We start from the raw sequence: 25626 nt of genomic DNA, 5'->3' as shown, positions 1-25626 counted from the left end.
TGTAGTTTCTTTGCATAGACGTGCAACTTTATAAGAAACCCCACAGTAAAAGTCTAGTGAGATCAAATCACATGACCTTGGTGGCCAATTCCATCACCCCTTCGAGAAAAAACCTTACACTCAAATTGTTCATGCAAAATGTCAATCGTGGCGTTTGCTGTGTGACGTAACGCCGTTCTGCTGGAACCGCACATGTCGTCTAGGTCCATATGCTTCAATTTGGGCCATAAGAAATTAGTTATCATCGTTATATAGCGCTCGCTGTTGACGGTGAACCAAGTTCTGACCCAAAATTCGCTAATTTGAAGTCCACGAAAGGCCGACTTCTTGTGCCCGCCGAGGAATAGACTGCCTCGGGTTCTGCTGTGTACTTTCACGGACCGCGGGGATGTTTTAAGCCGATCTTGGGTTAGTTGAACGTAAAGGTATGGGTTGAATGTTTACTGAACCGGTAGTTTCAAATGTGGCCAACAAACATTGAAGAGTCGACTGTTAAGGGCCACCACGTCTACCTTAAAATGGCTGCAATGCGCGCAACGTTTGCGTTATCGAACGCTTATTTTGATAATAAAGTTTTATCATTTAAATGTGTTGTTAAATCGTGTAACTTGCCACGATGATTTGGCATAAAGAACTGAATAATAAACAAAAAATTTGAAAGATGTCACAAAATGGCTGCCACGGAGTGCGAAAATCTACACGCCCCAATTAAAAAACCCTTTACACTGAGAATCAAGAAGGCTGTAGGTTTTAGTCTGCTCTGTGTTGGTCCATTGAAAAATCCTCTTGAGTATACCTAATTTGAAAATATTTTTAGAGCCGCTTCAGCATTCTAATATCTCTTTCCAATCTTTTATAGTTCTTTGTATTCAATATAAGGAAAATTAGTTAATTTTTGATTTGGTACAATGTATCTGTAATTATTATATTTTTGTAAAGAACACACATGGTTTTCGTTAAAAATTTAAAAATCCTGAAACCTACTACCTTAAAAGAGTACTTAAAATATCCGTTCACTCTTTGTACCAAACCGATCGATGATTTGGATTTACGTCTTCGACTCTTGAAGTAGACAATGCTTCTTTAACTCGATTTGTCACTTTCCATTTATTGTTTTATTAATTCCTGCATTGCATTTAACATTCTTATATCAAATAAGATCTTATAATTTAAGATCTTTGTACATAAAACCTATTGTACCTATTATCACCGCACGATTCCACGGTGTGGACTCTATTGGCTCATTCGGTTGTGCAGGCCTTTTCCAATTTCTCCGTGATAATATTAAAAATTTAATATATAGCATTCAATTCAAATTTGTACATTATTCCAAAGCCAGTGTTGCAAATTCACAATATGACTATTATCATGAACATTTTCGGTTTGATTTACTATTAGCAGGGTTTTGTATAGGAACCTGACTGGTACCCCTCTTACTTTGAAAACCCCAAAAATGTATTTAAGAAGATCTCTCTTGATGTTCCTCTTTTTTCCTGCAGCATAGTGATATTTTAGAAGTAAAAACGCATGAACAAAAAGATATGTTATTATTTTTGATTTCTTAAATTTAACGGGTGTCTATTTTGAAAAGTTAGTACACAGTTTTCTTAACTTTTCTATCGATGAGTGGAGGAAAGAAATCAAACTGTCTCAAACCAGAACTGACCTATTTGTGAAATAAGGCCCAACCAATAATCAAAATTAAAGTGCACTTTAAAATTTGGGAAAATTACCACAAATAATAAACCCTAAACCATAAACGTTAAAAGTGTTTTCTTCAAAATTGTCAAAATACTTAACAAAGTCGTATTGCAATGATAGAACTTTTCAGGATGTTTATAATAATAGAACTTTTCAGGATTTAGTTAATTAAGTAAGTAAGTATTTCACTTATAAAAACTTAAAATATGCATTTTTTTAAATAAATGCATTAACATGACTATTTGATAATTAAATGGTTAAATGGGTCTGTTTTTTTTTATTGCTAATAAGGTTTACCACATATTGTTTTCATACCGGCGTGAATATAGAATACATTTACAAGAACAACTAACACATGCTTAGAGTAGTGGACATTGAAAACCTTTCAGTGCAGCATATTGGTTACAGAGAACAAACTCCTTAAGTTAGTTTTTTCAAAATCGATTGAAAGGAAATCAAAATTAAATTGAAAATCGAGTGAAATTGTTTTCAGGATTCTATTTCGTTTAATTGAAACTATAGCTATTTTTAAACAATTTCCTCTTGTCGAATTCAAATCACTTGAAAAACGAAAAATCCAAATGTAGAACACCGTATTTCACTTTGTTTTAAGTTCGAACAAAATTAAATCGATATCGTTGTAAGTGAATTTCAAAACTCTAATTTATGTTTTGAATGGATTTCTATTTCATTTCGAGTGAAAATGAAAGGTAGAACATAGTTGTATATTATTTAACTTTTAACTATTGGTTCTTTATATTTTTAAAGATATAGTGAATAATAATAAAAGTAAAAACAAACCAACTTCAGAAAAAATGTCATTACTGTACAATCAGACAAGCCATAAATGATTGTACTAGAACAATGGGTCCCACATCAGCTGAGAAAGAGCAAGCGAGTAAACAAATTGAATTGCAAAATTAAAATACAAAACACAAGAAAGAGACAGCTTCAGCTGTAACACCTTATTAAAATTCCCCGATTAATAATTCGGATTAAGTAGAATACGTAATTCCACAATTGATTTAATTTCTCATATAAAATAAAATTTGAAAATCAAACCGAAACTGAAACAAAATACATTCACTATAAAATAAAAAGAAACAGAAAGATACACATTCGGATTCGATTGTATCGTTGTCCATGTCATTTATTTTGCCTATAATGAGAAAGAAAAGCAGCTCATCATCCGTTGTCTCTTGTGTTCGCCTTGTCTGTGACTGCGACTGTGATTCTGTGTCTGAGCTGTTCTGTTTCTGTTCGTTTTCGTTCTTTGCGTTCATTGTACCCCAGCCCAGGAGTACAAGGAGTCAGGACAAACGACAAAGTGAAGTCAAAACAACACACACAAATCTCAGTTCATTTACTCATTCATCATCGTTTTACATTTAGAATTAATTTTTAAATTAAAATTTGTGAAGTTAAAATTAAATAATCTCTCTGCAAACAAAAAAGGAATAACAAAACAGAAAAAGTGCCGCAGCAAAAGAAAAAAAAACTTAAAGAACTTAGCAAAAACTTCAACAAAAAAAAACAACAACACCACAAGAAAGAAAAGGACACAAAATCATAGACGACTTGTACCTGTGCGTGAGACAAAGTTGCAAAAATTCTTTTCCTTCTCAGGTTCAGGTTCCACACTCATACTGCTCTTGCTTTCGGTCTCGGCTCGACTCGATTCGTCGAAGCGCAGCGCTCGTGTGGAAGAAAAATAAATTTGCATATTCTCCACTAAAAAATTATTCGACCACAGCTTTTTTTTTATTATTTTGTTCCTCGACTCGGACTGACTCTGGCCCTGTTCTAGCCGTGTATGCTGCACTATCAATAGTGAAGTTTCCCGTGTTACTCCCTGAGACTGAAAAAAGACATAAAGAAGAATTAGATCCCAGCCCAGTGATGGACTGCCCACATCTGAGTGACAATTGCAAGATAAATCGTGGATTAATACGAACAAAAAAGTGTCAGCTGATTGATGGACGTAGCACGGTTACGGGTACAGGTACGGGTGCGGGTACAATCACGGGCACCCATCCCAGCCCAAGTTCCAGTGCCAGTCAAACAGGAACAGCAAAGGAAGAAGGTGGGGTGCTTCTCGTGGCAGCGGACAGCACAAGCAACAGCAGTGGTTCCGTCCTCCCTGTGGTGGTAACGCCCGTCACCGTCACAGTCGGCATCAGTGGTCATCATAACCAAAACCAACAGCAGCAAAAATTATGGAAATGTTCAGGTAAAAAGTCATTCAAGAGACGTGAAGAGGGGTTCAGACGGCTTGTCATAGTTTTATTGTGGTTCTGGTGTATGATTAGGGTGATTGGGGAAGGTCATTCAATAATTTCATATTATTTTTTTTTCTGCCCATTAAACGACATAAGATAAGCCCCAGATTTACGTGATTCAGTGAAAATCGATAGTGTAGATGAGGAGTTGTTCTTGTTGTTGAGTCAAAAAATATGTTCGATAATCAAAAAGTTCTGGAGGTTCTTCCTCGTCTTCGGTCTCGGTCAGACTTGTGGTAGTGGTAATTTGTGGTAATGTGGTGGTGGTGATGGTGGCAATTTGGTGAAAATAATGAAATTTTAAAGAAGTCTCCTCTTGATGGTAGACGTAGAGGAGCACAGTTGGTTGATTAGCCTAGCCCTCAGGCGGAGGCGATACCTACATCTGAAACTGAATCCCATCCGAAACGAATGAATGGCCTCTCGCTTTGAGCTAAGAAATGAGAATAAACGAGACGAACAGTGAGGTAAACTTTTATACCCTCAAAGCCCAAACCACAATATAGATGGAATGGAATCAAAGTTTACTTTTTTGTTCAGCTTTTTATTATTTTTGTGTAATTGAAAAGAAAGAGTGAGAGGGGAGCAGGAGACAGGTTTTTTAAGGTAGTTTTTTTTTTGTTAAGCTTGTTCTGGTGTCTGTGACAATGGCGGCAGCGACGTCGACTACGACGACGACGGTAGTTGGTGTCATATTTTTATTTGTGGAGAGATGTATGCGTGGAAGTCTCCACCCAGAAGCAAAACAAATTGTTAATTTAGTACAATTGCTTAGTTTATTACAACATATTGTTTTTTTTTCTTTTTTTTTTTCAGGGTGGAAGTAAATGTTTTGATATACAAAATTAAAAGTATTAAGTTCTATGAAGATTTCCAACAAGGCCGTGTATAGGGTTGTGAAAATATCGTAGTTTATTTTTTGTTAAATTAGAAGCTTCATTGAACTTTGAAACAGATATTGACCCTTACCTTGCGTTATCTACGGACTTAGAAACACAATCAAAGTCTAAGGTAAACGAATATCCAAATAATGCTACAAGTTGGATTAAGCAAAATACTGCTTATGTAACGAGTAAAATCAGAAAAGTAGATAAAGCAAGATAGAAAGAAATGTTTTTTCTTACATAATCCTCTTCTAAGGGTCTTTGGTTTTTAAGGATTTATGAATCAAAATCAAGAGCTATGTCGGGATGAAAAGAGCTTGTTCAAGTTAAAAGTACCCTTACCCTCTGAGCTTATATGCTTGGGATGGGTATCACCCGTGGCGTAATGGTTTCATGCCATAGGTCTTTTATCAATCCCTACGAGGAATTGGAAAATCCTCCAAAAGTATTTGCTGTCGTGAACAATGGTTACTCAAATTAGCCGATCGTATTTGGCATAAAAACTATAGGTCCCTTCTATTACAGCCCTGGTTCTCTACAAGCTGTTTTTCTAACTAATTTATTTTATCAAATTAGTAAGGAACAACTTTTTTGACGGTCTTTATTTTGGAGGCTGATTATCCGTAACATCGTCTTTTTTAAAAGATCTTTTAACAAGATCACTTTTTCTTACCAACTGGCATTTATGATTAGACGAAGGACTTTATTTTGCAGTTTTTGGATGGGTCTGGCAATTCTATAAAGAAGTACAGCTCTATATTTGAATGCCGTAAGGCCAAACGAGTTTCCTTACTTTCTTATATAACATTAGTTTGTTGAATTCTGTGATTTTCCAGCGATGCCAGTCATACTTATTATTATTATTGGGTGGCACAACAGTCCGTTAAGAACTAGGGCCTAGTGACTTACAACTCTTAATAATTCCTGTGTGCGAGTTGCGAGCAATGTTGTCAGGAATGGAGGGGACCTACAGTTTATATCCCGAATCCGAACAGCTAATTTGAGAGAGCATTTTTTCATGTCAAGATTTACTATTGGATAATTTGTCAATTCCTTGCAAGAGGCTGTGTAGGCAGGGATCGAACCCAAGCCCTCTGGCATGACAGTCCAGCGCACTAACCATCATACCACGTTTACTACTGCCATTATAAATTGGAGTATTTTTAGGGTTTTGCCAATTAGCGTGGCAAAGCGCCGTTTTAATACCAAGAACTCGCTATGCATATGTGTATCTCAAAAAAGATAATTATATAACGGTTTTTGACAAAATATACAAAATTAGAAACACTAAGAGTTATTTCGTCGCATTCAGAAAGGAAACTAGGTGTTTGATTTTTTTCTCGGAAAGGTCATCAAGATCTTTGGGGAATGCCCTTTCGAAGCTTAAAATTCTAGAACTGTCCAGGGCAGGACTTAAAAACGAAAGTGAATCTCAGTTTGCTTTTCATGTTTGTCTCCGCAGCTACAGCAGTGATAATTTTGAAGGTTTTCTTACTGTTTCACTATATGGATAATATTTTTTAGGTTATTTTATGGACCTAACCCTAAAAGTGTGCTGTTTCTTAAAATACCATTAAGATATTCTCAGCCACTGACCATTGCTAAAATTGATGTATACAAACAAAAAACACAAAATTTGTTTTTTATTTAATAATGGATCGATTGGTTTTGTCTTTTATTTTCAGAATGCAAGTCGGAGAAAAACAATTGGATCTGTTTGCATTGTGGGGCAGTATTATGTGGCCGTTATGAAAAAGCCCATGCCTTAAGTCATTTTAAGGCGAAAAATCATAAAGTCTGTATGAATACTCTTGATTATTCTGTATTTTGGTAAGTTACACAGGAAACAACAATAACTCGATTTGTTGATAAAATTTAATACCTTTTAGTTACAAATGTGATGATTTTGTTATAAATGAAACACACTCAGTTGAAGAACTTCGACAAGAACTCAAAAGTGAAGATGATTCATGTTCGGAGACGTCCTCATCATCAAAATCACAACAAGAAACTGCAAGTGTTTCGTCCAATGATTCTGGGTGGGAGGATACACCAAAACCAGGGAGAAAATTAAGACCAAGGAAGAGGACAATTTCAAGTGAGAGTGGAGATAGTGCGGCGACTCCTAAAAGGAAGTCACTTAGAAAGGTTTGTGAACAACAACAACAAACAATACAAAAAAATACTGTTAAAACGATAGACACAGTTGATGAACATTTTGATGGATTTTCAATTTAATTTTTCCAGGTTGTAGGATTACGGAATTTGGGCAATACTTGCTTTATGAATTCTGTTCTACAATCGCTAAGCAACATCAAAGAGTTTAGTTGTTATTTTAATGCCCTTCCCTGTCTAGAACCCAGCGGCAAACAGAAACAACAACGGGTCTATTGTTCGCGAAGTTTAAAAGAAAGCATGAGCGATGCGAATGTGGTGGAAGAATTACGCAAAGTGTTGTTAAATCTCAGCAAGGGCGGCGATGGTTCCAAAGCGATATCACCTGAATGTTTATTCTTGGTTATTTGGAAGGTAGTTCCTCAATTTCGTGGTCATCGTCAACATGATGCCCATGAATTCTTACGCTACATGCTCGATCGCCTCCACACCGAGTTGCAACACCTAAGCATTGACGTGACTCCACTTTTGGCTGCTGAATGCAAAGCTGCCACGACCATAGGAACAAGCAATGGTAAGTCCATCGCATATGGAAATATCAATTCTATTGGTCCGTCGTGCTACAAAGATGTTGTCTCATCATCATCATCATTCACTCTATCACAATCATCACCATCTTCATCTGCATCTCCTTCTACACCAGCGAATAGCAATTACAAAGGTGGACGCAGTTCGATTGTGACAAATGTTTTTGGTGGAACTCTGCAGAGCGAAGTGCGATGTCTGATTTGTGGCATGGAGAGCAAGAAGCATGATCCTTTTCTTGATTTGTCATTGGACATTCCGGAGAAATTCTATAAGGAATGTGCAGCAAGTAGTTCGACTCTAAGTGGCAATGCAGGTGGAACAGGAGCGACCTCAGGGAATGGTTCAACACCAACTAAGGTCAAACCACTTTGTAACATAAGTGACTGTTTATCAAGTTTTACTGAGGTAAGTTAAAGTTGTTTTAAACTTAAAAGTTTAAAGTTTATTTGATATTTCAATTAAGGTTGAAGAATTAGCCGAAACTGAGCTATACTATTGCAGCTCTTGCAAATGCAAGCAGCGATCTACAAAGCGTTTCTGGATCCGAAGGCTACCTAATGTGCTTTGCTTGCATATCAAGAGGTTTAGGTGGAATAATTTTTTCAGGTAAAGTATTTTGTGATGGAAGATTCTATGGAAAACATAAAATAACCCAACCCTTTTATTGCTCTTGTTAGAACCAAACTGGATTTGAGGATTTCATTCCCTATAAAATCCCTGGATATGTCGCAATACGTTCTCAATAACATGCCAGAAACAAGGAGGACCAGTCAGTCGTGTAATGTTTACGATTTGGCAGCTGTAATTGTTCATCATGGCAATGGGTATGTTCTTCTTTAAATCGATCTCTACGAATATACTTATTAATGTATTTTGTTATTGTTGTTTTCAGTTCGAGTTGTGGTCATTATACATCTTTTGCAATCAACAATGGCACATGGTTACATTTCAATGATCATACCGTTAAGGAAGTTCCCTCATCGGCTGTGGCCGAATGCAAACCATACATACTCTTCTACATTCGAAGAGACATCAATGGCAGTACAATCAACAGTTTGAATATTAAAAACTCATGAGATTAATAACATAAACAAAAACAACAACAACAAAATAGTATATCGATTTAAGACAGTACATTTTTCTTAGTTAGGTTTTAAGAGACTGATTTCCCCATAAACCATTTACATACATTTGCATTTTATATAATATGTATACTTCTTTGTTTGATATATTTTCTTTCTATCTCTTTATCTCTCCTTACCCTAATGCCTAATCTGTATTCCATGCCCTCGACCCGCCCCCTCAAAATATGACAAATTCAATTTTGATTAAATTCCTATTGTTAGTTTTTGTGTTTATTTAAATAGAAACAGATAAAACCGATGGAAGTATTAAATTGTAAATATTTAAAACAAGAAAAAAAAAGAAGAAATCAATTCTAAATAAAAGAGCTACAAAATTATTTCAAAATAAACTTCAAAAATTAGAGACAGACAGACAGAAAATTAAGGTCTGATTTTATTTTATGATATTACAGAACTCACACGCTTAGTTGGAAATTTAAATTCGTTTTCTTTTTCTTCATAAACAAAAGAGAAACTTGAAAATTCAAATTTTTGTTCATTGTGGAGCAGAAAATCTTTCAAAAACGTTATTTATTTATTAGGCTAAAAAGATTATATAAATCATATTCAAGTCTATCTACTTTGATCCTTTGAAAGCAAAACAAAAATTAAGCAACTTTTGGCAGAACACCAAACTACATATTTGGAAAATACTTGCAAAACAAAAATAAATGAATGCATATAAATTATCAAAATTATATCCCAGCAATTAAAATAAAATTATTTAAAAAAAAAAACAATATAAACAAATTGGATGCAAATAATTAAATTGTCTTAACTAAAAAAAATGAAGAAATAATAATATTAAAGGAAAAGAAACCTTAAGTGTTTTATTAAAAAGTGAAAGCTGTTTTCAGTTCGTTATTTGGAACAATTCTTTCAAAAAAGGTTACAATGGGAGTTTTCAAAGATACAACTTTTTTTTCTTCTATAATTTACAGGCACTTGAGGGGTTGTGTAATACTCTTTATGTGTTTAGGAGCGAGCTTTAGGAAAATAGGGAAGGATTTAAGAGAAGATACCGCTATTGAAAGTTCTGAATATCGAAATTAGAGGGAAAAACAATCTTTTAAGCAAAGCCATAATAAGTCTAACACACCCACTGTTCGAAACTGTTGAAAAAGCTATTTCTTCAAACACAAACAGGAAAAGTAACTCAGTATCTGCTAACAAATGTCCATCTCTCCAAACCTAAAAACTGCTTGTACTACAACACAAATATCACTTTAGCTTGGATACCCGGACACTGCGGAATAGAAAGTAATGATGTCGCTGACCTTGCAGCAAAATACGCTATTCGCTACCCTCAGATAGTTGAGTATCCTAAACTACATCAGCTTTTGAAAACAACTTTCACACATTTTCAAAAGTAAGAACTTTCAGAAAAGTTGCGAAGCGTTCAAACCTTTCTTCGAAAACATTAACCCTGCATTACATGTGTCCAATATAACCAAACTAATCATATAGCAGAGAAGAATGTATAAAAGTATTAAGAGTTAGAATAGGAAAAACACCGTTTACAAGCAAACACTTCTACACTCGTGAAGCTCCAGAGGAATGCTGAAATTGTGAAACACCTCTTACAATCTTTCATATTTTTGTAGAGTATCCTGTTTCTCGACAAACAAATACTGAAACAGACGAGCGAAGTAGTTGAGACTCTGGCAAAAATCTTAGATCCATCAAATGTCAACACTATCCGTCGAATTAAAGCTGCCATATCCGCCCACCAGAAGATTGATGAAATTTAATTAGTTTAGTTGCTATAACTGTTATCTTTTCAATGCTAAATAATGTAAAACTTTAAATATGTAAATAATTTTCTCCTAAAGCATTCGTAATAAATAAATACAAAATAAGAGTTTGTCAAAGCATTTCAAATTCTCGATCTGCAGTTGGAAAAAGACTATACTTGATAGTACGCCCGAAAGTGAGCTGAAGGGTTAACTATTGACGTGATGAGCATTACTAAAAGTGAATTAAGGTGTGGAATGCAACTGACTAATTCGATAAAACATAACTTAAGTAAGTAAGTTTCCTGGGTGTGGGTTACGCTTTAACGATAGGACACAGCATTGAGTTTTTAAAGCACTGAATTATGCATGGTTAATAATTCACCATTAGATAACGCTGTCGTGATTGAAATTTAAAGAGATTAACATACACATCGGAAGGAGGAGGATGCCAGTGACCTAGATTAATGGATTAAAAGTGGCAGACAAGAAATCGTGTTGGACACAAAACGCAGCCCTGGGGGACATCAGTATTTATTTTATGAATTTCAGACTTGAAATCATCTAATAAAACTTGTATTGAACGGTTAGAAAGGTAGTTTCTAATCCAAAGAAGAAGAAATTTATCAATGCGAAAGAAGATTTGTGCCACGACGCTCTTTACAATTTTCTCTCCTTTGAACATTATTATTATTATTTATTATCAAGTATGTAAGTTACGTGTAAAAGAAGAGCCTAGCTTGTTGTACTTTTGGCTGAATTTAAAAAGTTATAATATATGTTTGTTTACATTTTTTTTAAATGTAGAACCATTTTCCAGATTGTTACGACTAGGACTAGTTTTATGAAAGAAGTAAATATTTATATTAATAAATAATTTTTTTATTATGTGTTGTAATAATGGACATTGTTCTCAAACATGATTTTTTATATAATTTGCAAACACTCAAAGGGTTTTGATTACCTTTAATATTCCAGAAACAAAATTTGAATGTTAGGAAAAGAGTGAGGCGTTTGGCAAGAGATGATGTCGGAGTACATTGGTTTTGAATTCTTTAACATTGAAACGGAAGGGAAAGACAAAGTGTGATAAGGCGTTCCACATTCGCGTAGTACGGCTAAAGAATGAATATCTGTAGTTGACAATACGGCGGAAGTTGGACTCAAGCGTAAACTAAATTGCATTTTTAGAAGCGCCAGCATTACAGTTGAACTGTTTAAGGGGAGAACTGCAATTGGCTATTTAACTAGAACATAGACCGTTAAGAAATCGTTAAAAAAGGTAACACGATGTTCGAGTGAAGTAATGTTTCTTTCTCCACTAATTTTTAAATCTTTTTGGTCAGTATGCTACTAGATCACCAGTTCAGAGACAAAGAGTTATACTCATTCTTTGGACATACAAATGTTTTATAGATTGTAGCCATTTGTAGAAGAGACACATTTCTATTTTCGGATACAACAACAAGTGATGTGTTGTTGTCCCATCAAGAAATCAAAATGTATAAGAAAGTACGATTCTAGGAATTTTGTACGTCATTTACATAGACCACGACGGCGATGTAAATCACACCCTTCAATTGCAGATTAAGTGTCTCTAAGGAAATTATCCTGCCGCGAAGCTAGTTGAATTCTTATCAATAATGATTGTGTTCTTATTCCATTTAACACAGATTTGAATCCTTTTCCAGAACTTGCGAATCCCAAAAAGAAAATTTCATACATTTTTAAATAACGAATGGATTTGGTAATTTTTTTTCGGAATTCGATTACAGTGGATAGGGCTGACTAATAAAGGTGGAGTGACTTCACGAAGAGTGCTGAATAAAAGCAGTTATACAAAAAAAAACGTAAGAACAAAAAGGATTAAGTCCGACTTATTCATTAAAAAAACCACAACAATGCGCGACGAAACAAGAGCAACAGATACTTCATTTGAATAAAATGTATTATTTAATTTTTTAAGAAGATACAACAGCTTAGATTTCAATCAACAAGCTTATTCATCCAGCATAGTCTCCGTCTTTAGTTTTGTAGGATATCCTAAAGAAAAGCTAAAAAAGTACGAACATTCTCCTACTAACATTAGTCTTTCATTTCTCTTACATCAATTCCAGAACTTTAGCCAATTAAATTTTAAAATCACAACACAAATTAAATGTGTTTAAAGTACATTTTCATTCGGTTTAAAAAAGTAAGATTACTTATTAAATTTTGAATGGTTCAGCGGGAGGTTTTGTAAACGATGATTATTTGAACTTTTTCCAGCTCTATCCATTTCATCATCGTAAAAACAAACTTGTTACGATTCCCGAAAAAATGTCTTAATCTTGTCGGAATTAACACCAATTTCTATATCATTCATGAAGGATTCCCGTAAGTTTACGACCGAAATCCGTCCAAATTGGGAAACAATAGCCAGGTTCCAAACCAAACAAATTATTGTCTACACAATACTCCTTAGGCAAGCTACACATCAATCACGATTTATATTTCCTGTTGTAAAGAAATATTTCTCATTTCTTTTTCACGAAAACCTTTTACACAAAACATTAAATGAAGCTGTGAAGAAAATAAATATGTTTATCATAGAGTAATAAAGTTCAGCTTTCAGTTGATTGAAAAAAACATGATCAACTATCATTTTGATAGAAGACTGACTTAAAAGTTAAGGAGGTTTTTCTTGATTAAGTTTGTAGTCAACTTCCAATTTAAGTTGCCTTAATTGGAAGGTAATTTTTTAGCAGCTGGTCAATCAGATACTAGAAACTTGCCTAACTTTTAAGTCGCTTCTGGCCTTAGTCGTCTAAAGCTGCGCAATTTTATCACTGTCAAAAATTTGTTAACTCAATTAGCTATAAAGATAAAATTGGGCTATATACTTGTTCTCTTGTAGGGAAATCATGAATTATTGGTTTTTATTGTGGACATTTGCTTCAATTTAGGAAAAATATCTTTCGAAAGAAGAATGAAATACAATCGAGATAGTTACTTAAGTTTGACAAGAGCTATCAGCGCCATAAACCCTTATTTTGTTATTTACGAAAGGGATACCATAAACTAAAGGAGACGACGATCACCGTTTTATGTTTGACTTTCTATAAAATATTCTAATAAGACTAGTTTTTCTAGATGGACCGAATTTACTTTTCCTGTACGACTTAAACTTACCCATGCATAAGAGGTTTATATAAATGCTTAAACTTCCAATTCTTGCAGGCGATTTGAATCCAAGGAACAAGTAGACCATAAGCGAAGTTCAGTACACCTACAAAGACATACTTTAAGAAAACTGTCCCCGTTGAATAATAAATCAAAAATAAAAATTTAAAAAGAAACGACTCAGAACACAATGGGATTTGAAACATTTACAAGTTAAATAATTAATTTTATTCTTTTTTTGTTGTTGTTTGTTTTAAAGTTATTGTACACACTTACATTAGTTTAGTACATTGTACAAGTTTTATTTCATATATATATATTTTTTTTTTATTTTTTGTATATTTATTTATAAATATATACTTTTCAAATACATCTAAATCTATTTTTGAATGCTGGAAAAAGTTTAAAGAACAAAACAAAACAAAAAAAGGATGGATTGAAAGAAATTAAAGAAAAAAAAACTTAAAAAGAATAACAACAAAACAAATAAATCAAAAATTGTTTTTTTTTTGTAATAAATTAACACATTTATTTTATAATGATTTCTCTGTGTATGATGAAATATTATTCTCTTGTTCATTAAAATATTTGTTTTTTACACAAAAGAATTATAAAATAAGTAATTTAAAAGTAATAACATATTTCACATATAAGTAAAAGTAGGAGTAGTAGAGGAATGCTTATTTCTTTTTATATAAAAACTGGGCATACTCTCTCTCCCTACTTTCCTCTCTCTCTCGTTTTCTTCTCTCCATCGATTTCGATTTTTTATTTTTCAGCTGTGTACAAAAAAATAATATTTAAATTTGAATTAAAGTAATTTTAAGTTTTTAAATTTAAAAATGTGCTTATGCTGGTTTCGGTTTTTGTTTTATTTGTATTTTGCATTTTTTAAACACAACACACACAAAAGTTAAAAGTAAAAATAAATGAAAAATTATATGTAGGCTTTTAGCAGCTGCTTATAGCGGCAGCGCCTACCTCGTCTGCGTTCGGTTTTTATTGGTGGTTTGCGGTGATGGATTGGCTTTTGCACACCTTAAGCATATGTAGTCGTCGTCGGCTTTGATCTGACTGCGGTTCAGGCCAACACAGTACATGTGGAACCATTCGTTGCAGCCGCCGTCGCATTGCACCCAATCGACCTCGCGGCCAGTTGGCTTGTGACAATTCTCGGCTCGACATTCCTCCTCGTCGTCTTCTTGCTGTGCTTGTTGGGCACGTTGTGAGAGCTTCTTGTTGGTGGCACGCTTCCGTTTTTTGGTGTTGCCGGCTTTTGTCTGCGTTGGAGTGTTGTTTTCTGTGTTGTCCTCTGTGGAGATTGTAATTGTCTGTTTTATGGGCTCTGAGCGGCGTCCGGTGACGGACTTTTTGTTATTTGCTTGCTGTAGCTTATTGGGAGTGGCTGTCTTCTTCCTCGGCACCGGACAAAGGGCCGCAGGATCTAAGGAACGGCGTTTCTTGAGAGTATTGACGCCGCCGCCACTGCCACTACTGCTGCTCGAATTGTTATTGGTATGCTGGTGGACTAGACTGTCGTTGGATTCTTCTGAGGGGAAATTGAATGTCTGTTGATAGCGGGCGGCTAGGTCTGCTGAAGCAAGTGGATATGAGGCTTTTATGACGCGCCACAGTTCTTGGGACACATCTAGAGAGACTTCGAGGAGATCACCTTCCATCATGAGTTCTTCCATTGCTTCACATTCCATGTCAGTCAATTTGAGGGGGGAATTCTTGCTGTTTTCTTCTTCCAGCAGGTTCTGCGAGGAGTCTTCGTCATCGCTAAAGCCATCAAGATCAATGCGCAGCCGGCCCTCATCATCGTCATCATCTTCCTCATCGTCTTCATGATCGAGATCTTCACCGTCTGAGATGCTAGACTGTTTTTCCGGATGGGCTATTGGTTTTCTGGGTTGCAGGTGGTTTCGGCGAATTGGTTTTTCAGGTCGTGGCTTTGTTCTCTGTTGCGTGATGGATTCCAGTACGGCGTTGATTTCAGGACTACTCAAGGCTTTTTGAGCTCGATCTTGCCAATTCATTGCACGCTCTGCTAGGCATCTTAGCGCTTCATCTTCTGGCAAACGAATTGGCAGTTTCTGCAGAGAGACCAACAATGGCAATATGGTCTCTAAACGAGGTCTCTTCGATCGCACACATGATGAACACAGGAATTTCGGCTTAGTATGGATACCATTCATTGCTGGAGGAGCTGGGCTTCCAACTAGCGTAGGAGTGCTTGCGGCGGATCTTGACTTTGATGAAGTCTCTTTAACACAATCCTCATGGAACCAATCCTTGCACAGTTGGCAGTTGAACATCACACCATGGAACTTGCTATTGCACACACAATAGTCATCTTTCAGAGGGTTCTTTCCCATATTCAAGCGTCGTAGTTCTCGCATGTTTCGTATTTCCTTTTCCTCGGCGGTTTTGAACGAGTCCACAATTTGAGCTGGGTTCATGTCCTTCAGGAAATCTGCTTCGAATGGCGTTTTACTATCCGAATCAATGACAACTGGTTCATCACGTGGCATCAACACCTCCAACAAACTGTAATATGTGTTCTTCTTAAGGAATGCCTTCGCCGTGTTATCCTTCCACTCCTTGGCACTCTTCAAGTGTCCCTCCATTCGGAAGAGCTCTTCTAGCTGTATGGGAATGTTCCTGCCACGTTGCACAATCTCATCGAGTGTATGGCAATAAGGGAAATGATCTTTAGCCTGCAGCGCTTCCACCGACCTCAGCCATTCTTTAGCCTTCTTGATGGCATCTTTTAGGGCTCCATACGACTGTAATTGTCCATTGATTTCATCGGCGCTCTTCAGGAACATCTCGATCTCCTGCAAATCGTGTTGTACACTACCACGGAAAAATTTAGCTGCCATCTTTTCCCATGCGTCCATTTGTCCCAAAATTTTCTGCAATATTAGCATCTCCTTGTCCACTGCCGGGTCACTCTCCAGATCTTGTCCGGCTAGCAAAAGATTCTTGATTTCTGCGGCGGTCATCTTAACGGTAGAATTACGCAGCATCTCTGAGCGTTTGATCCATTTGATAGCCTTCAAACGATTGCCCAGTTCAATGAGTTCCTGCATCTCGATTCGGAGCACACATCCGTCGTCAATTAGGTTTTCAATGGTTTTTTCATCTGCCAAATCTGTTGGCTTGGCAAGCATTACTTTTGCACGTGCCACGAAGTCCTTGCCGATAGCCAGCAGCTCCCGGACACTGCGACCTTCTTCGATGATACAGCAAAGGTTGTCGATTTCTTGTGCAAATAATTCAAGCTCTTCCATGGTGAGCTTGTATTGAGCGGCATCAATTGAGTGATCAAGTCGAGTTCGAACCTATTATGAAAACGAAGATAAAATAGACACAAATAAATAAAATGTTCTTTAAGAAAAATCAAAACCAAATAATATCTACTCACTTTATTTATTCCTAATTGCTGGATCACCGTCACACACTTCTCTGCTTCCAAGACAGCAGCGTTTAATCGATCAATCAACATCGAACTGGGGAACTTCTTTAATTCGGCTTCCTTCGTAAGCTCCTGCAGCTCGGCCAACGTCACCACTGTCGGGGTATTTGTGTCCATGATATTGCGGCAACGTGATAGCCACCTTTCGAAACTCTGCGCCTTTGCCTTCAGTTTTTGCAGCATTAGCGGCATCTCATCCAGAGTGTAGCGATACTGTAGAGTGTGCTTGTCTGCACCACAAAAACACAAAGCTGTGTAGTGCCTTAAACAGACAATCGAACTTTTGCATTCGCATGATACCGCCGACAAGAAGCAAGTGGTATTGCACTCCAGACAGTGTCGTTCATCGTCTGGAATCAGCTCGAAAGCTTTGCGTTCGGCTCTGGTGACACCCCATTCCAGCAAAGATTTGCGTAGCTTCTTCTCAGAGTCCACCATTTCGGCCATGTCGATGTAGCAGGCAGTTGCAATGCCAAAAGTCAGTTTGTTCGGTTCCAGGGCCATTTTGCAGACCAGTTCATCGTGTGAAAAGACGCAGAAACGTCGAAGAATCGAGTAATGATTGACGCATTCGCGTCCCATTTTCAACCAATCGGCTGGGGCGAAATTTACCGCTTCCGCAAAATTATAGCCTTGATTGAATCCCGCGTGATAGGCTCTCGGGAAGGTGATAACAAATTCTCCAGCATTTTGATCGGTACGAAAAACAGGAACTCCATTGTTCATCAGAATATTCGGGTTCATTATTGTGACCAATTGATGCAATAAATCGGGTTGAGAGGCAAATAATTCAGGGGCTGCTTTCTTCATGGTCTCCTCAAACGCTTCAGCACAAGAACCCGGAACGCCATACCAAGTCTTGGGTTCTCCCCAGTGCAGATAGTTGATGGAATAGCTCCAATGATCTTCATTGTGCCAGCAAAAGGCTGCAAAACACATTCCCACATACATCCAAGGGGCATTCATGCCACTGATATCGGCATTGATGTGTCCCAGAATGGAGTCCTCGAGCAGAGGAAGGTTATTCAAATTCCATGGCGATTCGGCATATTCCTGGTCACTCGGCAGCAGATACAAAGAACTCTTTGTCGGAAATCCCGAACCATGATCCATGGTGTGCAGATCAGCTCCATATTCAACAGTCACATCCTCATCAATCGACGACACAATCCTCCAGAATTCACGTTCAACCAAATCCGTCGACACCATATGCACCGGTTTGCGGAAGTAGTCCGCCTTGAACTGATCAGCCATTTCCCCGAATTGCTGCAGAGTATACTCCCGCTCGGCTTGCTCAAAACCGAACGCCTCAGTTGGCTTGCTCACCTCCTCCACAACACACCGAGGACACAACCATTCACCTTTAGGAATCGATACCAACGGTGGAATCAAACAGAATGTATGATAGCTATCATCGCATCCATCACAAAGAAGCATGTTCTCCTCCGAATCACCACGATTACAGATGTGGCATATGTATTTCATCAAAGGATCTACTATATCAAGGGGAGTGGAGGCAGCTTTTTTGGAACCTGCCCCACCAGCAGCTATATCATTAAATGTTGCCATCAAATTGCGTTTGAAATCTTCTTTTGTCTCGATATGCCCGACAACCGATGATGATGTAGTTGAAGATGTTGTAGTGGCTCCTAAGCCACACACTGCACCTTTGCCCAAGGCAAAACGTTTCGATCTGCGAGCTGTTGTCTCATTTGGTGGGGTTATTTGCTGGCGTGAAACAATTTCGTGTGACTTGTAGTCTTTACCTGCAAAAATTCAAAATGAATCGAAAAACTTAAAAGTTAGTTGAGGAATACGATAAGTGGAAAATTGGAGATAAACCAAAAAACCAAAAGCGATAAAATATATTCTAAAAAGACAGACCTAAAACTAGATAATCCAATATTACCCTTATAGACAAATTTCTGTGAAGGAAAAAGGCGTAGAAACAATTGAATGAGTTTATGTCCCACCAATATGGAGAACCAAAATCAACTTCTTTCGAGATGGACATAGACAAGAATTCGAGGCAAAAACCTCAGCATCCAATTAGTGCAATGAATTTTCACGAATTTCAAATCTAACACTATTAAAGGGTGGAACACCATCTTCAGTGATGAGGCACATTTTCACCTTAATGAATTGGTCAATAAACAGAATTGCCGCGTTTGGGCGAATGATTATCCAAGAGTAATTGTCGAAAAACCAATGCACCCACAAAGAGTGACTGCTTGATGAGATTTAGTTCATGGGCTGGCGTCATCATCGGGCCGCACTTTTTCCACAATAAGGCCGGTTACTGTTAATGGCTATCGTCAAATGATAACGAACTTAGTATGGCAAGACTTGAAAGATATGGATGTGGTTTCTACAGTACAGTGTCACTTACCGCACAGATAACAAGCAGTGTTATCTCCGATGATGGTGATCGCCAAAATCATGTGAATTTACACCGTTGAACTTCTTTCCTTGAAGTTATTTGGAAGAAAAGGTGTACGTTCGATAAGCCAGCAACAATTCAAGAGCTAAGGGAAGAAATTATTCATCGGATGGTACTGTGCCGCCTAAATATTGTTCCATACATAATTTCACAATTCCAATATTATCATAATAAAAAGAAATGACCATAATTTTCTAAGTAATTTGTGCTTCATACAAAATAAACACTGGCCCTTAAAAATTAACCACCCTTTACAATGTTAGATGTTTCAAGAAGGAGTCAACTCTTTGTCAGTTTCAAACTCTACACTTCTTGGCAACCTTCTTCTTTCTGCATTGATCTCTTTCTTAAAAAGGTGCTTAAGGTCACTGAAGCCCAGCAGACGACGACGAAGATAAAAACAATACTGTTTTTTCAAAACCTGGAAATGATTTATTTTGCTTTGTGGTAATAAATTTTATTTCATTCATAAAATTTAAGAATTCCATAAACAAAATGGTGCAATATCTTTATTACCTAAATGAATTTGTTTTTTTTTGTATCAAACATCAGAATGAACAGATGTGCTCATTCAGAAGCTTAAGATATAAAAAACAAAATTAATTAACTGGCACAATAGTCTGCAAAGAACAAGGGCCTAGTGACTTACAACTCTCAATCATTCCTGTGTACGAATCATTTCATGGATTGAGAGGACCTACAGTTTTCATGTCGAATCCGAAAAGTTAATTTGATAAAGCACTTTTCATGACAAGAATTACTCTTGGAGGATTTGTCAATTCCTCACAAGAGGCAATACTAGTGTACTTCAGCTTAAGATCAAGGTATTCTATTATTGATTGGCTTATAAATGAAGATGGCTTAGACCAGGCTCTCTAGGCCTTGTGTTGTACAACTTGTTGAAATCGGGTGCAGTTATGTTTAAGTGATTTTAAATTGACGTTTTGATATTCCCGTTCTAGATGATATAAAAAAATTCAAACTTCTTCCTCAAAGACGAATGCGTACACCTCTTGAATATCATGATAAAAACTACGTTTCTGGGCATCTAGTCTAGAGCTAGTAATAATAGTCGAGTTTCTTTGCTTTTTGTCGATTAGGGATACACTACAATCTTGAACAGTACTGAATCTATCTCGCATCAAATATTGTGATATAAATTAAGCTGGTAGGCCCTTTTTCCTCAGTGAAAAGGTCATCTTTCGAAAATGAATTGGTAGTACATTCTACCACACCGGTTGTCAAGCTTACAATGATGTTAACGATTAAAAATAAAAGTAACACACTAAACAAAGTTTTTCAGTACTTAAAGAAATAGGACGCTTGATGTGCGGTCCCTTCTCCACTAATCCATCACAACAAGGAACACATAATTTTTCTTTCACTATCGAACTTAATTTCAATGCAAAATTTCCATATGTTTGATTTCACAAGCCAAGCCAACAAGACACACAAACCGACTAGACTTTTTCTTTGATGTATTTTCAATTGAAATTTTATATCTATTTAATTATGTATTAATCTAAATACTAATAGAAAACAAAATATGAAATGAAATAAACTTAAAAATGACGTAATAAAACTAAACGCATACAAATTCTTTACAAAAATAAATAATACTTACAATCATCTGTTCCAGTTGCGTCTTCTTCAATTTTCATATCAATGATCTTGCCCGACGTGTAGACATTGTAGGGATGCAGCAATCGCTCATAGTGCATCTTGAGAGTTGCTCCAACACTTTTACTCGAAGGATATGACATTCGATTGGCTACTTTAGCCCACTTTCTCTCTCTGGTTGCTTGTTCCATGCCACCTTCTTCTTGAACAATTCTATGCAATGAATACAAATCCAATGCCTTTCGCTCGACCATTGGAATCTTTAACGAAGCACCTTGCAGCTCCCAGAATTTAGCAATCTGGTCGAGAAAATTCAACTTAACACGTGTCTTTGCTTCCAATTCATTGAGACGCTGAACGCGAGGTGTAAATTTGAGTTTATCAACATCGACAGCAAATGGTGGACGCCATTCGGCTGGCGGTAGAATTTTAGCAATGCCACATTTCTCGGCAATAGGGCGGATTTTCGAGATATAGGCCAGCGGATTTCGGAATTCGTCGGTTGTTGGACGAAAGACTGGACACTCACGTGGTGTGTCGAAGTGGAATTCTTCGTTTTTGTTCTGGGAGAAGGTCGACGATGAGTGCGGCTGGGTGTGTGGAGAGGGTTTGCTTCGTACAAATTGTTGTTGTTGTTGTTGGTTTCTTTTCTTTGCCGAGTCATCCAGACCTGAAATCGAACCATTGCCAGTAATTTGAGCACCACCAGCTGGAAGGGACGAACTCGAATCGGACGATTGGGATTGCGATTGGGATGTCGACGTTGAATTTGTCGATTGAGAGAGACGATCGCTGTTCTTTTTATCACTGCCACTGGCTGATTGGGAGGTTCGGGTCCTGAGGCGTCTCTGTGGTGTTCCATTTGTTGTTGTTGTGTTGGTTGTCGTTGGAGAGCCCCCCACTGATGAGACTCCACCACCACCTCCGCCTCCTGATGACGACGCTGACGCTGATGATGAAACTTCTGCTGCCGCTGCTGCTGCTGCTTTGTTAGCTTTCGTCGACATTTTTCTCATTGGAAATAGTTTTCTTTTCTTTTTTTTTTTTAATTTCTTATTTTACAATATTTTCGCTTTAGAAAAATAATATTAAAGTTTCGTTTTTGGGTTTCTTATAATTATTTATCTATCTCTACATAGTTCTCGATAGTTTTGATCAATTTATTCACAAATTATGTGCATTATTGGTTTTATAACTTCGACGACATAAAACTGTGTGCATGTTTTCCCAACTTTTCCTTGGAAATGGCAAAAATAAAATGAAGAAAATTGTGAAAAAAAACTCGTCTCGCATAAGAATTTTTTTTTGTAATTTTATTTAATCACACTCAGCAGGTAGACCGCAGCACGGGTGACGACGCACGGGTGGACCGAGGAGAGCTGAGGGCTGTGCTGAGGAATAAAAAATCCTAAAATTCACTTCTTAATAAATTTTTCTTTCTTTTTTTTTGGTAAAGCGTAAGGTAAGTCTAAGTACGTTCTCGTGTCGAGATCGAGATTGATATTAATTTTTGTAGTTTTTGTGCACAATTGCAATTGTATTATTTTTATTATTTTATTTCGTTTTGGTCGGGTTTTTGTTTTTCAAAACTTTTTCTTTTGTTTAAAGGGACATTATTATCGTAGAAGCAGTAGCAGCACTCTTTTTGCCGAGGCGCGGACTGGAGAGATATGACGATAAGTTAGTATATTTCTTCTTTTTTCTTTTTTGTTAATTGTAATATACGAATTTTTAATAGATTTTTGTGATTTCGTAAAGAACCTACAAAAAAGGTTTTTTCTCTTTTTATTTGTTATTATCTATTTCTGTAGTATTCACTTTGAAAATGTTAGAAGATTTTTAGAAATGGCGTTTATTTTTTTTACATTTTTGGGTTTGAATTTTTCTTTTTTTTCTCTGCTTGGTTATAAGTTGTGTGTGGATAAAAAAAAATTATTATTCACAAAAATTCACTCCTCCATTCTTCGTCGCGATACAACACCACAAATAAAAATTTATAATAAAAGAAAAACACTCAAAGATTTTTGTTCGTACAGTAAATGAAATTATGGCGCATGTTCGTGGTGAAGTGGTGAGTGCGTTCAGTGAGGTTGCTATAATGGTGGGATTTTAGTACATGGAAGGGAGAAAGCTTTTGAAAGTTTTTTTTGTATAGGGTGATGGCAAATATATATTTTTGAATTGCTTTGATTTTAATTCAGATGTAATCATCATGGGGGACTTATATTATCTAGAGCCCCGACTTCATGAATTTGTTCACTTTCGGCCTACAAGCTAAATCGAAAGGATTTTGTCCCCAAGGCTTAGCAAGTGTTATTTGTCCAATGTATTTCTTAGGGAACCAAGTCATTATAAATTAAGTTGTTATGGAATTTGTGATCATCTAGCTCAATTGTGGGAGAAAAAACTAATAGGCAAATTCAGCCGTTCAAAAAAGTCATGCGTTGAATTCAAAAATTGAAAAATGAGTGCAATAATTTACAAAAATAACTAGAATTAATAGTGCAGAAGTTACAGACGCACCCAAAAACTGCAATGCGTACGTTGTTGTCTTTAAGTTGTTTTTGTAGCCGAGTCCGCCATTTTTTTCCAACAATCAAATGTTTTCACCTTTAGAAAATTTCTGAAAATGTACCTAAAATGGAATTTTATTTTGTTTTAGGCAGGGCGGGTAGCAGCGGAACTCTAGATAATATAGGTTCTCTATGGTAATCATAGTGAAAGAGCTATGGATGGATTTGGATTAACTTTTTGACATTTAGTGTGGTTGAAATGGAAAAATTGACATTTGGCAGAACCGCAACTTATTCATATGATATTTTACTTAATTTTAGAAATGCTTTCAAATATGTAATCAAAAACAATTAATTTGACAAGCAATGTGCAGTAGGCTCTATTTTGGAACATTACTCGTTTGTATGAACTCAGTGTGTGAAAGGTCGAAATTTCGAAAAAGTTGGCGAATTGTAGTTTTTATTGCTGGATTCATGACAACCAAATATGGTTGCGAATATTTTCTGTAAACGATACATACTTGATAACACTGCACGATCATTTTGTTGAAAGTAGGTGTTTTGAAAAATTTGACCGACGAAAACTTTGTCTTGACGTAGCAAATAAGTTGCCAACAACTTAAAGAACCAATTAAATCAGAGCTTATCCAAAAACGACCTTACTTACTTACTTAAGGTGGCGCTACACTCCGTGGTGGACCTGGGCCACAACCAATGCGTCTCCAGCCAGCTCGGTTCCTAGTTGGTTGAGGTCTTCACCCACCTGAGTGCGCCACCTGAGTCGCGTTCTTCTTCTACTGTGCCGTCTTTCGGGATTGGATTCGAAGACCTTCCGGTCTAGAGCTTTGATGTCCATTCGCTTTACTTGACCCAGCCATCTAAGCCGTTGGACTTTAATTCTGCTACCTAGGCCATTTGCAAGAGTTATTCTTCGTCTAGACAAAGTCCTTAACTACCTCAAAATTATAGCTGTCCATGGTGAGGTTTTGTCCAACACATCGTTGATCAGTGTACTTTTTTGATTACAGCATATACTTGGTCTTGCCCTCATTGACCACTAAACCCATCTTCTTCGCTTCAGTCGCAATGCTTAAAAACGCTCCATTGACATCACGCTATATGATCTTCCAATTATGTCAATATCATCTGCGTATCCGAGTATTTGGATGGACCTTTGGAAGACTGTGCCTCTAGTGTTGACGGTTGAGTTTTGCACAATTCTTTAGAGAACGATATTAAAGAAGTCGTATGACAGTGCATCTCCTTGTCTAAAACCTTTTTTGACATCAAATGCATCGGTGAGATCTTGTCCGACCTTGATAGAGCAGCGTGCATTTTCCATCGTCATTCTGCACAAACGGATAAGTTTGACAGGGATACCAAAAGATATAGCTATCTTCACTTCGGGTATGTGTACTAAGGAATAGAATACAATTTAAAATACCTATTAGATTGTCTTATTAATAAGTATTAGTGCTTCTTTTAAGGGATTTTTACAAGTTATTTTATTTAATTTGACAATATAAAGTTAGAAAATCCAGTAATTCTTGTTCTAAAAAGAAACTTGGCTGTGACATCAACCAAATACAAATTTCCTAAAACCCTAGTAGTTTTCTACTATGATTTAGTATATATATTTTGGTCTGCCATCTCTGATTATTTTCCAAATTAAAAGCCACCTATACCTGAAAATTAAAAGTATTTTTTTTATTGGTGAATTTATTTCCCATAAATTAATGGTTTATGTGTTGGATATACAAATTATCAAAAGTCACATCCAAATTGTGTTCGCACTTTCATCCCCTACGTTTACACTTTAAAGTAATCGCATATAAAATTGGTGTCTAAAGGCCTGGTCAAACTACTTTTTATCTTTGCTTTTTAATTGCCTGAGACAAAAAACAACAGCAAATGAATCCAAAAAATTATAGCGTTTTATTTAAACAACAAATAATAAAAATTTTTGAGAAGAATTTAAGTCTTTCG

The 25626-nt window shown here is 36.5% G+C and overlaps 2 protein-coding genes across 4 annotated transcripts; one reads left to right on the top strand and one right to left on the bottom strand.

The window, feature by feature from the left end:
- Nucleotides 1–3530: 3530 nt before the first annotated feature.
- Nucleotides 3531–9510, top strand: LOC129938981 (ubiquitin carboxyl-terminal hydrolase 3-like). Of its 3 annotated transcripts, XM_056046825.1 has the most exons (8): nt 3531–3931; nt 6550–6694; nt 6754–7012; nt 7112–7553; nt 7683–7972; nt 8031–8173; nt 8245–8391; nt 8460–9510. In XM_056046825.1, the coding sequence occupies exons 1-8, from the start codon at nt 3601–3603 to the stop codon at nt 8641–8643; spliced, it is 1941 nt and encodes a 646-aa protein (XP_055902800.1). In that variant the 5' UTR covers nt 3531–3600; the 3' UTR covers nt 8644–9510. The 3 variants fall into 3 exon arrangements, with proteins under 3 accessions (XP_055902800.1, XP_055902799.1, XP_055902801.1); XM_056046824.1 differs by having other exon boundaries at nt 7112–7972; XM_056046826.1 differs by lacking the exon at nt 3531–3931 and adding an exon at nt 4780–4991 and having other exon boundaries at nt 7112–7972.
- A 4574-nt stretch (nt 9511–14084) lies between these two features.
- LOC129953422 (lysine-specific demethylase 5) lies at nt 14085–23178 on the bottom strand. The gene is made up of 3 exons (XM_056066654.1): nt 21132–23178; nt 17017–18833; nt 14085–16933 (listed from the first exon to the last, which is right to left on the bottom strand). The coding sequence occupies exons 1-3, from the start codon at nt 22141–22143 to the stop codon at nt 14564–14566; spliced, it is 5199 nt and encodes a 1732-aa protein (XP_055922629.1). The 5' UTR covers nt 22144–23178; the 3' UTR covers nt 14085–14563.
- Nucleotides 23179–25626: the final 2448 nt, after the last annotated feature.

The sequence above is a fragment of the Eupeodes corollae genome, chromosome 1 (assembly GCF_945859685.1).
Source record: "Eupeodes corollae chromosome 1, idEupCoro1.1, whole genome shotgun sequence".
Classification (NCBI taxonomy): Eukaryota; Metazoa; Arthropoda; class Insecta; order Diptera; family Syrphidae; genus Eupeodes; species Eupeodes corollae.
This window is presented reverse-complemented; position numbering and strand designations above follow the sequence as displayed.

What these genes read in the sequence shown, in the direction of transcription:
- LOC129953422 (XM_056066654.1), bottom strand. Translation starts at nt 22,143, where the DNA reads ATGAGAAAAATGTCGACGAAAGCTAACAAAGCAGCAGCAGCAGCGGCA. An exon ending in CGCAACTGGAACAGATGATT is followed by an intron (nt 18,834 to 21,131) that starts GTAAGTATTATT and finishes GAATTTTTGCAG; the next exon opens with GTAAAGACTACAAGTCACAC. An exon ending in AGCAATTAGGAATAAATAAA is followed by an intron (nt 16,934 to 17,016) that starts GTGAGTAGATAT and finishes TTTTCATAATAG; the next exon opens with GTTCGAACTCGACTTGATCA.
- LOC129938981 (XM_056046824.1), top strand. Translation starts at nt 3,601, where the DNA reads ATGGACTGCCCACATCTGAGTGACAATTGCAAGATAAATCGTGGATTA. An exon ending in CTTGATTATTCTGTATTTTG is followed by an intron (nt 6,695 to 6,753) that starts GTAAGTTACACA and finishes AATACCTTTTAG; the next exon opens with TTACAAATGTGATGATTTTG. An exon ending in AGGTGGAATAATTTTTTCAG is followed by an intron (nt 8,174 to 8,244) that starts GTAAAGTATTTT and finishes TGCTCTTGTTAG; the next exon opens with AACCAAACTGGATTTGAGGA.